Below are 15,180 nucleotides of genomic sequence, written 5' to 3'. Positions count from 1 at the left end.
CTTGTGAGACAAGAATTAACGACAGGTTTCCCTCCGCTATTCTGTCGAGGACTGTTTCCTTCACAATGTCTCCCAAAGGGCTGAAATTTATGTAAAAATGACGTTATTACACGTCTCTCTGGTCTCGATGACTCTGTATCTTGAAGGCATAGTGAAAGGTCAATAATGCATATGTCAGTGTCAAAACAACATATCCCCGTATGTTTACCCCAGTATCAGTCTTTTTCTCTTCTTTGTCTTGTTTCTTTTAGACATGGTGATGTCTGTGTGTGTGTGTGTGTGTGTGTGTGTGTGTGTGTGAGGACCATGTTGTACTGTCTCTCTGCCAGGTGGACCTCTTCTTCCTCCTGGTGTCACACATGGGAGGGGCATGGCTGCATGCAGTCTAAAGCTAGCTCCTCTTATTTCCCTGGCAAATGTCACCACAACCAGTCACATTTCTCTCCTCCTCTTCCTCCTCCACCTCTTTCTCTTCCAATCCTCTCCTCCTTCCTACATCCCTCACTCCCTGCCTGCCTGCCCGTCAGAAATATCCCTGGAGGATAAGATGCCATGGAGGCCATAGGAAGAACAGCGCTTTATGTCTGCTCTGTTCTCTTCATCCTAACAGGTGAGTGTTCAGGGATGTTTTGCTTGAGTTGTCAGTGTTGCATTGGTGCAGATATGGCAGTTACTAGGGTTGCTGTGTTTGCTTGGTTGGCAGGGTGAAACTGAGGGTGAGTTAGGGAAGTTTTTCTTTTGTGGTGCGCAGTATCCAAATATTCACTTGGGAAAACCTTTATTTATTGAAAATGTTCAGGTCAGAGAAGCAGTTAATGAAACTGGTTTGGAATATGTAAAAGCACTAAAGCTAATTCAAGGACAATAGACATATATTTTTGTATTTTAAAAACTTAAACTGCATTATATTATTGTAACATTTCGTGCAAAACTAGTAGTTGGTCAATAAGTTTTTTACATTGAAGCATCCTATTCTTTTTCGATGTAAGTTTGCGTCTTTAAAGCGTTCCTTTTAGAGTCTATCTTGGTTTGTTTTGCATGTTCTTTCCATAGTCATTGCCGTGTGACTTTACAAGATTAGCTTTTCTACTGTTGCTGTATAGTAAAGACATATGGGGGTGTCAGTGGAAAGGAGAAGTGACATAGGCCACAGCTCTGTGACTAAGTGATAAAAGACATGTACCCGCATCCCTCACGTGACCAGATAAATCAAATAGAAAAATCGCTTCAAACATGTACTCTCACCTGCTTTGATGTTTGTATCATCAACCCTCTTTGAGAGAAACTTTTTTTTTCTTATCTAAGAAGATAGTGGCGTTTGGACACGCACCAGGAAACTTTATTTGGTATCTAAACAACTTGGATTTGTGTGTGTGGGTGATGAAAGGCAGGTGCTTGTGGGTGTCCACACAATAGTTTGAATGTGTGTGTCCAGTAAATAAAGATATCCTCTTTCCTCAAAAGCCATTGTCACTGTAATCTCGTCGGTATCACCACAACAATATCCGTGTTGTATGGGGACAGCAGTGAAGGAGCGGGCTAAGCACACTCCTCATTCTGCCTTTTTGCCGGATCACAGCTGGTGTAAAAACAGTCACACTCCTGCTACTGACAACACACACACACACACACACACACACACACACACACACACACACACACACACACACACACACACACACACACACACACACACACACACACACACACAGAGAATCTGGCCTGCAGCCTCTAAGAGTGGAACGTGTCAATGGGTTATCTGCATTATTTAGGACATGACACCAAACACACAGGGAATCTATTGTGATAAGGAACATGGGTCACCAGGGACCTGGTTAACACCAGCTGGATGTCCCCAAGGAGGAAGTTTGACTCGGCCAGCGGGGTGTGTGAAGGAAAAAAAGAGATTAAAGATGTTAAGAAAAATTGCTTTAGAAGGAGAGAATGAAACTCACTTTTCTGAGGTTCCCATGATCATTCAGGATTGTATTGCATGAGACATAACACACGTAGATTAAGTGGTGTGAACTCATATAGATCATTAACTATTATCTCTATGCTAAAATATTCATCTTTCATGAATTTTTTTTCAACCTCATCCAAAAATGAAGAAGTGAGAAAAAAGAGACACAAGTAAGAGTTTGTAGTGAGTTTGTTTCACAGCAACTGCCTACTCACATGCTGCCGCTTAACTCAACCTGGCATCCACACACATTCCTTCACATTTTGACTTCAAACTGTCAAGAAATACCCAGAAAGTGAATATGTCAAAAAAGATCAGGTCGTAGATCTGATATGATATTACCGTAATGATTGGACTCAGGGATGTAATTTAATTTTGTTCAGTTAAAATTTTAATTTTAACTGAACAACATACTGAGTAAGCATATTTATTATTACATATAAGTGGATCAAAACTTCCAGCAACTGACAACAAGTGCTGAAAAACAACCATAACTCCTTCTACTCTCTGTGTTTTTATACCAAGTTGTTTTTCAGCTGGTTACCAGCCAATAAGCCGCCATGGCAACAAGCCAGTGCTTTAACAGACCGCAAGGTGTTAGTACCTTCAGACAGCCCAAGTGTTTGGTTTGCGAGTTGGTATCAAAGAGACAGGCCTCGTCCTCGTGTGACAACAACGACACTCACTATCGAGCTGGGTCAATATTAACTCCCTACAGTTTCAGGACCTGAATTTAAATACTAGGATACAAATTATGAGATCAGACGTACACAACTAAACTGGATTAATCTTTAAATGAAAATGGCCCTGTTTTGATTTCATATTTTCACCGTCATGTAATCAATAACCCAATATGAATATAAATGTTTTTCCAATGTCAACATACTGTAATTTACAATATAGCAAACATATGTAAAATCTGTTTTTAGTTTGCAGCTAATTTCTTAACTAAATTTTGACTACAAATTATTATAAATTTGTTCATTTGGACTACACCATTATGTAAAATGATACCAAAATATAACCAGATCATGACAGCAATTCAAGTCAATGAATTATCATTATTTAATTATTGTCATGCCCTAATAATCAATTCCATAAAGATGCATTGATATGTACCATTCCTGTTTTAATATATAATATGTTTCAATATATAATAGTCTTCATCTGTGTTATGGTTGCTATCATGCAGTATGTCCAAAAGGGTGTCTAAGTCTTGTCTAGGTATTTTCCACTGTGGGTGAAGTGGCCTGACTAGTCTATACTTGTATTAGTAAACAGTATCTGTATACCCAACATAGATATTTATATCTTTGTTGGGTATACACATATTTTAAGGCAGAATAACTATGTGTAATGTGAGAGGGATCTCTTGTGGTGAGATGTCAGCAGAGCATGACCATTCTTTGTAGAGTTTTAGCATCTTTCAGCTCATTGTTTTAGTTTTACTTTCAAGAACTGTTTTGGTTCACTCTCACTTCTCTCATTTGCATCATTTCCAGAGACAAATCTAGTGACTAGCTGGTGAACATAGCATTTAGAAGCTATAAAGCCAGATATTTCTCTCAGGTTTCTCGTGGTGGAGACCTAAACAGAGTTAAAAGGAGACTGAATATTGGAACTGTTTTTTTTTCTAGTTTCAAACACGACTACAAATGGGTAATAGGCAACTGTTTTAACACATTAGCCATACCAATTTTATAACTATGTCAATGTTATATTTACAGCTTGTTGTGCTGCAAAAAGTAAATTATTGCAGGTTGAAATAGCAAGCATTTTTTCATCACCTTTCATAAACCACCACGTTCAACTCCAAAAATGACCTAAATATTCCAAATCATGAGCCACAAGTTACCCCACACCGATCGTGCAGTAACTTTTTGTTTCCCTTCTTCTCCTCCTCTTCCTCTCCTGCCAACTTCATTGACTCAGAAGTCAGCTCTGAGCTCATCCACATACCGTCATCTGTCCATCATGGTATTGAAGGGAAGTCAATGCTCCTGTCTGTTGAGACTCGCTTTCCACTGGATGACGTTGAGATCCAGGGAACTTGGTCCCACACCAGGCCGAGCGGCAGCAGAACCACATTAGTGACGTTTACCAAAGAAACCTCAATTCCTGACATGATGTACCGCAACCATCTGCTCTTTAGAGAGCCCAATGTGTCTTTGCTAATTCTGAAATTAAACCAGGACAATGAAGGGGATTACTACTTGAATCTCAACATAGCGTTTCATAACAAGACAGGACTGGTTATAAAGGAGGAGAGAACTGTGCATGTAACAGTGGATGGTGAGTGTTTTCCTATCCCATGTCATAATGACCATTTGGATGTCATCTATGGATTCAGGTCTGAATTCTTTGTTTTTTCCTTCAGTCCCTGTGTCCACTCCTGTCATTGAGAAGAGGCCATCACATGCAGTTGTTGAGGACAAGGCAAACGTAACCTGGAATTGTTCTGTCGAAAGAGGAACAAGAGTTGTGTTCCACTGGCTAAGGGACAACGTCACACTTGGCCCCAGTGACAGATACCACTTCTCCCAAGACAACTCTACATTGTTGATCAATCCTGTGAGAAAAGACGACAAGGGAACTTACCAGTGTGTTGCCAGCAACGCTGTCAGCCAGGGTCGGCGCAGCAGAGCCGTGGAACTCACTGTCTATTGTGAGTAGATAAATCTGAAACTCTTCTTTACTTCTCTGTCCCTGCACCAAGACCACCTTCATCTGCACATCTAGCACCCAGTTAATTCCCATAGAACTGCAACATGGTTCATTTCCTGTGAGAATGTAATCTTCAGTGTTTTATTACACAAAAGACATGGAAGTTTCATGGCCAGCTGCTTCTCATGCTCCGAGTCTGACACAACAAAATCCTGCTCACTTTGATCAATTTTTTCATGTGAAAGTAATGATAATTTACAACAAATAGAAGTCTATAATGCTAATATTACAAGGACTGGAATCAGATTTTGTTTTACTTCCTTGGTGCCAAAATCGCCAACATGGTAGGTGCGATCCTTCACAAGCTGTTGTTAATTTGTGAAATTAGGCAAGATAAACCTAAATGAACCAAACAGAGATAGACTATAAAAATAACCATGTAGACAATATAAGACAATTGTAGGTGTCCTTTCTTACACATGTAATTCTTTTCAACTCGACACACACTGGGACCAGATCTATTAACACGACAGGGTCAGAATAGCCTGTGCAGTTTAATTTTTAATTATTTGGTACAGTGTGTTTTGTGGTTTTCTCCAAAACCATTCGACTGTAGGGTGTGTTTGTCACAAAGTTACTGTACTAATATCAAGAACAAATCTGCTAGTTTCTGCGCTCTTCACTGTATTAGGCCATACAAATGTCTGTTAGATCAGACCACTTTCTGACAACATGTGACTGTTGGGTATTTGCATGGCAGCAGACTTATCTCACAGAGCTCCTCTGTTCTTCTTTAAAGTGTGTCAATACACTGATGAACTGGCCTGGTTTTGTGAATCTGAGGGTGTATTGAAGAACATAAATACATACACATGATCATTCAATGAACTCATTGGAATATGTTTGCATTTTCCCAAAACTGCTGTTTCTGTATCGACGCAAAGCATGTAGTATACATCAGTCAGTGTGCTCAAACTGTGAGTGAGTTGAAAACTTGGCACAGAGAGCTGCAGAACTAGTCAATTTAGCATTGCCAATGTTTCTGTTTGAATTGACAGATCATGTTCACTTTCTATTCCAGTCAGATTCTTTGCTGATGTTACTGTATGACTGACAACAACTAACATATATTTTTTCAACATCTGGTTTCTAGTCTGAAACAAGTCACATACACATTCAAACATGTCACTTGAAGAAATAACAGTGTTCATGGATGGATGGACATCAGATGCATCACATTTGAACTGCAATGTCCGGATTGCCACTAAGGCTACTTGTGTTATGTCACGCAGTGAAGTCTATCTTGACAGACTTAAAACAAATGTCTTACTTCACTACATGGCTCAAACATGCCAAAGCGAGACTCTACTGTTCTTAGCATGGAAGAAATCTTGTCACATTAATTACAATCTCAGGATTACTTGCCAATGAAGTGTACAACATTTTAATAACATTGACTTAAACTACTGCTAAAACATTTCTGGAAATTATTTCTGTATGTTGTTATAACATCTCCACTGGAGCTGTTCGGTTGGTTAAGTGACTTGTTTAAGGGCAATCACTGCTCTTTCATTTCCCCACCTTGACTTATTTTGCTAGACTGTGGAACCAACCTATGTTCTGTATTCAGAATAGTTTGGCTACTGCTGTCCCATGATGCATTAACAGGTTTAACACTTAATAGAAAAGTAACCATTCTGTTTAATAAGCGCCATATCAGCATCAAACTCTTGCCCCTGCAGATGGCCCCTACAACCTGGAGGTGAACTCAGGCCAGGGCCTGCGAACAGGAGAAGTCTTCACCATCAACCCTGGAGAGCTGGTCTTCTTTGAATGCCAGGCTGACTCCAACCCACCCAACAGCTACGTCTGGATTGCTAAGACCCGCAATGCCACCCAGGTCATCACTGAGGGCCCGAGGATGGAGGTGCTCTCCTATAAATTGGCCCAGGCTGAAGAGTACCTGTGCCGTGCCTTCAACAATGTAACCCGAAAGCAGGACGAGGCCCAATTCACTCTGGTGGTGGCCAGTCTGGGAACAGGTGGGTAGAGGGTGGAACATGGCAAGAAAGAGCAGAGCGTGGGTAGATTTTGGGAATCCTCTGAGATAAACACTCTGTAAACATCGTGTCCTGCCAAAAACCTAAGAGCTTTATGAGCTATGAGAGATATGTCTCGACAATGACAACCACCATGGCCAGATTTGAGGACATGTAGGTTGCTAGGTTCCAGCGCTTGCAGTCTGGATTAAAGTTCAGCAGCTGGGAAAGTAAACAGTGGATAACAGCTGTTGTATTTGTTGACTAAGTTTTATAGCAGGTGGAGTTTCTGTGTACCGAATGCGACATTGATATGTTGTCCAGGTGATACTGAGAAAGGCTTGCTGATGGCTACTGCTGATACTGGCTATGATTTGTAATGCTGTTTATTGAGTCAACAGAAGCCATGACAGCATCCATTTTTTATTGACATCAAAATCTCTTACAGACATTACCATAGAATCCTCGGATGACTAACCTTTTAAAAGACTACCCACGCTAGCTGCTGTGGGCTGGATTTAAGCAAATTGGTGCTTCAAAGGTGCACTATGAGTTCCTGCATGATTTCAGTGCAATTTAATTTTTGTCCCAAATCGTAGGCAACAGTGTATCCAGGGGCAGGAATCAAGGAGAGATGCCCATGGTTTGAGACAAAAATGAAATTGCGCTGAAGCCATGCAGGAACTCATGCATCTTTAAACTAAATGCTAACATGAGCAGGCTAACATACCACGTCGACTATGCTAACATGCTGATGTCTATCAGGTTGTATTTTAGTTAAGCCTAGCAGCATGCTATCATTAGCTAATTATTATTTGCTAATCTACAGTAGGAGGCTGATGGGATTGTCATTAGTTGTGCAGGTATTTGGTCAGAAAACAAAGTTTTTGGCAAATCCAAATTGACCTGATGATGATGCTAGCAGAAACGTTATCACCAAAGTTATTCAGACACATCTTCTAGTGTAGAGACCTTGAATATAAGTACATCAATCCATTTGAAAATCAAAATCCTTCACATCAAAATTCAACTTCATGGAGGTGCTAGAGGAAATGTCAGGGAGACACCAAAGCCATTAGGATTCATCCTCTGGGGACCATGAAAGTGTCTTCAGAATTTCATGGAAATCTAACTAACCTAATAGTTGTTGAGTTGTCACAGTATGGACCAATATGCAATCCCAAGAGTCATTTTGCCTAACAATAAGTGTTAATTTCCTTGTCTCTCCCATATTTGTTTACAGGGAAAGAGAAGCACACCCAGGAGGGCAGCTCTGTTTCCCCTCTGGCAGCCATTACTGTCTGCTCATTGTTCTTCATCAGCTTCATACTGATGTTCTTCCTCAGGAGAACCTGCCATCCTAAGAGAGGTATGTCTTATCCTGCTGCTTTGACAGAGTTGTTTTTCTAGCACCAGTTTTTGTCAATAATGTGAGATCATCCCTTACAGTTAGTCCTGCAACCTGTTTAACATGTTCCATGTTTGAAATCTGCCTTTCTGAAGTTGAATGTTGTGATACCAACAAAGGCTTGCTGCACTGAGATCTTACACATTCAGGTTGATCAAATATGTAAAGAGCTTGCAAATGTCAGTGAAAACTGAAGCTAACTAGGGCAAAGTGTCTACTGCATTTGCATACATGTGAGGTAATGTAAAGGTACAGTATTTTATTGCTACATACATATACATGTAGAAATTCATTCTCTGCATTTAACCCCTCCCCCAAGGGAGCAGAGGACAGCCATTTACTGCACCCGGAGACCAGATCTGAACTAGTGCCTTGATCAAGGGCACTGACTGGAGAACCTAGTACATGTTTTTTGATGTGAAGGGAACTTGTAATTTCTGCATTTGTAAATAATGATTTCCCTCTGTCTCTTTCAACAGTGCTTATGAGCATTTACAACAGGTGAGAGCCTTTTAAATTTAATGAATACAGACATGAACACTAGTATTTTTATGTATATGCTTTAACTAACAGCTTTATGCTTCTGTGTTGATAGACCGCTTTCAGAGCAGAAACGACCACATCGCTCAGGTATGCTACTGCTTGTTAAAGGTGATCATATCTATAATGTTACAATGTTGGATTTTCATGTTTAACATGGCCAAATCTTCAAATAATGAGGTAAACGTATTTCAGAGAAATCCCCTTAAGCCAAAACCTCTGATTTCCCAATGTGTTGAACTCTCTCAATGTTGTTTTCTACTCTTGGCTTTGTGTCACATCACACAGAGCTGGGATTCTATGATTGGTCATCTGCTCCAAGCAGGCTACTGAAGCGTTTTTTAAGACCGTTTTTTGAAACGTTACTGCAGTGTTTATTGTTTAAATACTGTAGCTACATGCTTTTTTAACCTTTATTAATCCAGGAAAGTTGATTGAGAACAAATTCTCATTTGCAACGACAACCTCTCACATTCACACAGTTACACATTCATAACCTGGAAGCTGCCCAGTTTAACCACAGTCTGATCTGCTGGCCACTGAGCAGCTCCACTGGGGCGGTTAGAGTTAAGGTTCTTGCTCAAGGGCACCTCAGTGGTGGTGATGAGGCAGGGATGCTAACGCTAGAGAAGCTGTAATCCTGGCTGCCAAATGTTGTTCATAAGTCCCCACTTTTGGGTCACTTTACTGCTGGAACATGTCCTGTTGTGTTGTACAGTACATGGTTAAAAAGCCTTTATCTGCTATTTTGAAAGGTAGACAGTCCTGCTCTATTCTATTACAAACTAACATTAGCCTACTGATAAGTAGTCACAATTTTGTCACAGAACAAAATTGTTGAACAGTGGTTATTCCAAGAAACCCTGAGATGCGGAAACACGCTGGCCAATCAGAGCAGACTGGGCTTTTGAGATTGGGGCTTGAAAAGACAGGCGCTCCAACAGAGCATCTCATACAGAGGGTGAATACAGGTGCAGCAGCTTTAAAGCATGTAAATGTTCTAGTAGAATCCCAAAATACAAGTACGAATTTGACAAAAAAACGTATGTAGGAGGTCACTTTTCACAAACGTTTTACCTGCTTGTCAAGCACCCCTCCCCCAAATATAGTATACTATTTGTCTACATCATATTTACATGAGTTTAAAGCAGAAAAGTGAACAAAGTGAGAATATCTCATTGAATCCAGCTGAAAACGTTTTTATGGAGTCATTACATTCATTGTGTCACTGTGAAGTTGGATTCAAAAGAGATACTAATGCACTGGTCTGATATTTAAGTCTGTCTATCAACAGGTCATGAAGATGCAACAGAAGACTTTGGCATCTACGAGTTTGTCTCCATACCTGGGAAAATGGAATCGGCACAGGTATTTACCACGTTGTGCAGTATTTTGACATAAATTCAGTGACAAAGCATCTTTTTTTTGTCTGTTGTTGAAAAGTTGCTTGGGATTTTTCAAATGTTCCTATGCAACTGTCGTGCAGGCATCATGCAGATCTCTGTCTCGCTTCGAGTCCGTTCAGGATATGCACACCACCATCTACGATGTGATCAGACAGGTTCCTGAAACCCCAAGTCACAGTTTACTTAAGTGATAAGCTGGAGTGTTGAGATGGAACTTACGGTCGTTTCACTTGAAGACTGATGTGTGGCTTTATTCTCTGTTATCAAAGCCTGGAACACTGTTTTTATTTTTTTTTGCACACGGAAGGATGGAGACTTGTGTGTGTACACAATGTGATGGTGCACTGTTACTGTCCAGAGTTTAGGACAGATGTTAAATGACCTTTGACATTTGACATTTTGACATTATTGTGAGATGAAAGTGTAAGTATGCCTTAAAACTTGAGTTTTTTATGTGAAAGTATAACTGTATTTGAAACTGGTTTGCAATTGTCGTTCAAAATATAAGATCACTTCAGGTCAAATTACACCAAGTAAGTTAGATGATATCATGAGCTAGTGACAAGGTACCCAAACTTTTCAAAGCATATGTTCAATTTTGGATTATAAGGTTTTATCTGCCATTTCATTAATATGCTTCTAATTTAACATTCCCGCCAATGAGAGTCTGTTTTGTGAGACAAGTATTATAATGAATGCACTTCTTGTATGAATTCTGTTTAGGTTAATTGTAAATATTGTAAATGGACTATACCCCAGATTCTTTATAAATAATATTCTATTTCTATGTTTTGCTCCAATCTATTTATTCCCATAGAAAAACTTAACCCCATTTTCACAAATGTAGCATTCTCCCTTGCTCAACACTGATACAAACAAAATGCTGAATAGAAACAAGACATTGGAATAATGATTCATAAATTATTGTTATTGTTTTATAAAAAAACAGATTGTACAGTTTGCATTAACATGTTTGTTTTGTACTTTATTAAAGATATAACTGTTGACTATTCTGGGCCTTTTGTTAAATACTAAAAATTAATTTGAGTAATTTCTTCATTTAGATTTGCACTTCTTTGTCTTTTTCGGCTTGAAATGAACATTTTCTTAATCACAGATCCTTAGAAAAATAAATAAATAGCCGAAGCCAGCAAAGATGTCTGCTGCCTCACAGTAAGTCTTTGTCCAATGTCTTGGCTGTGATCTCTCTTCTCACAAGTGTTTGTGTTGTATTTGTTGCATCCAAATTGCTGGAGAGTGCTTGCTTTTCTAAGCTTTGTTGCATTGGTATGCTATGTACCTGGCTGGATGTGGAGACAGGCAGCAACAGACGGATGGTTCAGCATGTGGCAGAGTGCCCTCCACCTGTTCCTGCTGACATCTTGTCACGAGTAGATGAAAACGTGTGTGCTTGCTTTTCTGTGTGTGTGTGTGTGTGTGCATGTGTGTGTGCGTGTGTGTGCATGTAAAAGAGAGTAAATACATACCAGACACAAAAGTGTTTTGTTTAAAAAACAGAGTTCAGCATAGTTTCTGTTATTTTTCTGCCTTGGATGTACCATTAAGAGGCAGCAGTCTGTTTTCTGCTAGATTCAGCTTTTTGCATTTTGTTGTCCCCATTGTGTCACAACTCTGGTAAGTGCTTCCACTGAATTTCATGTTAAATGTTGTAGCACAAAACACACCCAAATTACAAGCTGGTAGATCTAGTTTTGAAACATTTAAAACTCCTAAAAAGAACCATTTGAATTGTTTTGGCACCAAGGTGGTTTATTTCCAGAGAAAATCTATATATTACACAAATACATGCTACTTTATAACATTATCAATATGTGCTAACAAGACAAATAATTATACGTGTCTGTTTTTCGGCTTGTTCCCTGGATACTAAATTGTCAAGACTTGAACCTGATACTAAGTCACAAAGTGGTTCTTATCATGATGTTTCCCTGCAAAACAACAAGCACTTTATTAAATTTCTAATTATAGCTGATGAAGTGACCAACTAAGTGTGCAATGTCTTTGTGGTGGCATCTCCGGGTAGGGGTTGCCATCTGTTCCGTCTCAGTGTATGCTTTAAGGGAGGCTCCTCACTGTGGATGACTGCCTAACAAACAACAGTGGAGTAAATTCACCTAGAAAAGATACCTCACCTTCATTTGACTGGGAAATAGCCTGAGGCCTCATTAACCAGGAACAAGAGCTCACAGTGCCTGCTGTCTGCTGCATGCTGCCTGCTTTTAACCAAGTGCTGCTCAAAATAACACCCAGGGGGCAATTACAAAACAGGCTGAATGGGTCTGAACAGTTTACAATCCATAGTCGGGGAGTTGGAGCTACATGGCACTGAGTTGCGTATGGTATGACATGATGACATAATCACAGAAGGAAAAGTGGTTTGCTAAATAATGCAGCCACACCAAAAATTGTGTTGTGTTTTAAAGTTAGATGTTGATAACCTTAACCTGTTTGAGACTAAATTACAGTTGTGAAACAAGTACTCATATCCTTAGCTTTTAAATAAGATGTTCCATTAAAAGTACTGCATTAACAAAAAAACGTAGCAACATTTTAATGTTATAGCAGGTTTAAGAAAAGAAAAGTTTGATTTACTGTATACTGTTGGGGAGTTAAATCTATGACTATGTATCATATTCTATAAGATGGTCATATGTTTTCAACATTGTTCTTACATGTAAGGACAGTAACTGGCCAATGAACTTAGTTACTTTCTATTACTGGCTATGAATATAGAAATGTGTGAAGAGCTGCGTAATAAGGTCAATCAAGGTAACTTCAGTATAACTTGTGGAACAAATTAGGCCTTTTTCACAGCTGACATTTTGACAAGCATGGGCGATGCTGATAACATTACCGAACTGTGCCAATCCCGGCAGACTGACAGGGTTCTCAGCACCCACCACACCAGAACCCACATAATTCATTTTATTGTTTACACCTGTGCTTTTTCTTCTGTGACATGTCAAAAGGCCTCACTTTATACATACAGGTGACTGATAGAACAGATAAGTAACACAAGAGTAACATTTTTCAGGGCAAAACAACCATTGCTGTCTTGTATTCTATTTTATTTCTATTTTGTGATGTTAAATTACTACCACCAAGTGGTGTAAAACAGCAATACAGATATCATAATGTTAATGTTTTACACCACCACTTTTGAATGTAATCTTATTCGTTTGTATAAAACAAATTATATTTTAAATTAAATCCAACTCTGTTACACTAGGGTTCTGATGGTAGATCACAAGCTACGCCACATCATAAAAACTACATTTCCCAGCATGCGTAGGAATTTCCCTGGTTCCTGGCTGTATCAGTCACGTGACGAGCAACTATGGCTTCCCTCTTGTAGTGATGGAGGCGCATCGTTGATATCAAAACAAAACTGTACCTTTATTCATTTATTTGTGCACTTACACAAGTTGGATTTACGATGCAGAAAATCAAGTCTCTTATGACCCGGCAGGTGAGCAAAGCAGGTCCAACAGAAACCGAGCTGCTACCCGTTTGTTTCTAGAGCTGCAGGTAGCTAGCAGGAAAGCTAGCCAGCTAGCTAAGCTAACTGGCTAATTTGACAGCTCATTCGTTTGGCTCATTAAAGGGCACATTCAGCCCGAGGAACAGCAGCTTATTTATCGACTAAACCACAAGTACGAACTATTTACCTCACATGTAGCGTGGCAGTTATACCCGCGGCCCGTTGTGAGAGTTTACCATTAGACTATCACAACAACAGGGCACAACAGTAGCTGGGCGGTTAGGGAAGCTCTCAGCTTGCACTGCAGCAATAGTCATTGGTTGACCAATAGACAACCGAGCATGTCGCTTTCAGAAATCTGCCCGTCGGTTCCCCTTTTTGCTACATGCATTAGTGTGCTAATGAATAGCAAGCTGTGTGACAACGGGAGGGCACTTACACCTGTAAAAGCCGTTAAGATTAATTGACTTTTTTTGGGCTTTTGAAATCTAAACGTGTCTAATATTTCAACAGGGCCTGAAAAGTCCACAGGAAAGCATGGCAGACCTCAGTCCTGTAGAGAAACTGAGAATCCCGAGCAAGGTAAACTTCATGACAAGGCTGAGGCTGTAGCTCTCAGTTTTGTTGGTGTGATTGATGCATGTTACAGCTACTGACGTGTTCAAGTAGTTAATAGTAAATAGCTAACTTTCCTATCTTTAACTGTTTTCATTGTGTTGTAAGATCTAGGAAGATGAAGGCTTCCTTTAAGACTTTGGTTACCAACTGAAAAAAGACGCTCATCTTTAATTATTTTAATACACAGTGAAAGTCAACAGAATCTGCACATTTGTTGTATTATGTACTATACTTTTGTAAAAAAAGTAACTATATTTGGCAACTTGACTATGCATATTATTCGTAAAAACCAAGTTCAATCTAACTCAGATGCATATCGATGCTAGTGATACAAAATTAAACGTGTCAAGATGGTTTAGGATTCAAATCACCAGACTTATTGTACACTGTATGTGTCAGACACTATATCACAATCCTACAAGTGCTTCCGGCAAATTACATCAGTTACATCACATCTACTGATTTTTCTAGTGTGATCTAATGTGAAGATACTAATGGCTCTCATTTATATCACTTAAAGTTACACTTGACAGTGGTAGAGCAGTCGCCTGCCAATCAGAAGGTTGGTGGTTCGATCCCTGGCTCTGCAGTCCCATGTCAAAATGTCTTTAGGAAAGACACTGATCCCCGAGTTGCCCCGATTCTGCGCCTTCAGAGTTTAAATGTGTGTGTGTGTGTGAGTGTTTATCTGATGGCAGCCTCGGCCACAGTTAGTGAATGGTGAATGGTTCCTGTACTATGTAAAAGCTCTTTGAGTAGTCGTTAAGACTCGCTATATAAGAACAGTCCATTTACATTTACGTCAGTCTTAACACCAGGAGTACGACATATGGTCCGCTGTAACAGCATTTTGGCATGGCATCATTTGAAAATGCACTCAGTCCTACTTAGTCACAGTAAGCATATGTCATTATCCACTACAAATTCAATTGGCGAGAGCAGCCAGAGCAAAGCAGAGTGGCTCTACACTGTGTGCAAAATTATTAGGCAAGTTCTATTCCTGAGAATTTATTGTATTGTACTGTAACAAATGCATTGCT

The 15,180-nt window shown here is 39.6% G+C and overlaps 2 protein-coding genes across 4 annotated transcripts in view; both read left to right on the top strand.

The window, feature by feature from the left end:
- The first annotated feature begins 397 nt into the window (after positions 1–397).
- Positions 398–11,030, top strand: hepacam2 (HEPACAM family member 2). 2 transcript variants are annotated; one of them, XM_034892614.1, is made up of 9 exons: positions 398–610; positions 3,896–4,255; positions 4,341–4,628; positions 6,370–6,669; positions 7,910–8,035; positions 8,554–8,575; positions 8,670–8,704; positions 9,909–9,982; positions 10,101–11,030. In XM_034892614.1, the coding sequence occupies exons 1-9, from the start codon at positions 553–555 to the stop codon at positions 10,209–10,211; spliced, it is 1,374 nt and encodes a 457-aa protein (XP_034748505.1). In that variant the 5' UTR covers positions 398–552; the 3' UTR covers positions 10,212–11,030. The 2 variants fall into 2 exon arrangements, with proteins under 2 accessions (XP_034748505.1, XP_034748506.1); XM_034892615.1 differs by having other exon boundaries at positions 416–610; positions 3,899–4,255.
- Positions 11,031–13,360: 2,330 nt separating this feature from the next.
- vps50 (VPS50 EARP/GARPII complex subunit) overlaps positions 13,361–15,180 on the top strand; it is a 107,805-nt gene continuing 105,985 nt past the window's right edge. For both annotated transcript variants that reach the window (XM_034891478.1, XM_034891475.1), the window contains exons 1-2: positions 13,361–13,510; positions 14,036–14,104. In XM_034891478.1, the coding sequence (XP_034747369.1) occupies positions 13,478–13,510; positions 14,036–14,104 (102 nt within the window). In that variant the 5' untranslated portion in view covers positions 13,361–13,477. The remainder of the gene's footprint in view (positions 13,511–14,035; positions 14,105–15,180) is intronic.

Source organism: Etheostoma cragini, chromosome 14 (assembly GCF_013103735.1).
Source record: "Etheostoma cragini isolate CJK2018 chromosome 14, CSU_Ecrag_1.0, whole genome shotgun sequence".
NCBI lineage: Eukaryota > Metazoa > Chordata > Actinopteri > Perciformes > Percidae > Etheostoma > Etheostoma cragini.
This window is presented reverse-complemented; position numbering and strand designations above follow the sequence as displayed.

Coding starts and splice junctions, on each gene's coding strand:
- hepacam2 (XM_034892614.1), top strand. CDS start 553: ATGGAGGCCATAGGAAGAACAGCGCTTTATGTCTGCTCTGTTCTCTTC. Junction 611..3,895: donor TGTTCTCTTCATCCTAACAG/GTGAGTGTTCAG, acceptor TCATTGACTCAG/AAGTCAGCTCTGAGCTCATC. Junction 6,670..7,909: donor GGTGGCCAGTCTGGGAACAG/GTGGGTAGAGGG, acceptor ATTTGTTTACAG/GGAAAGAGAAGCACACCCAG.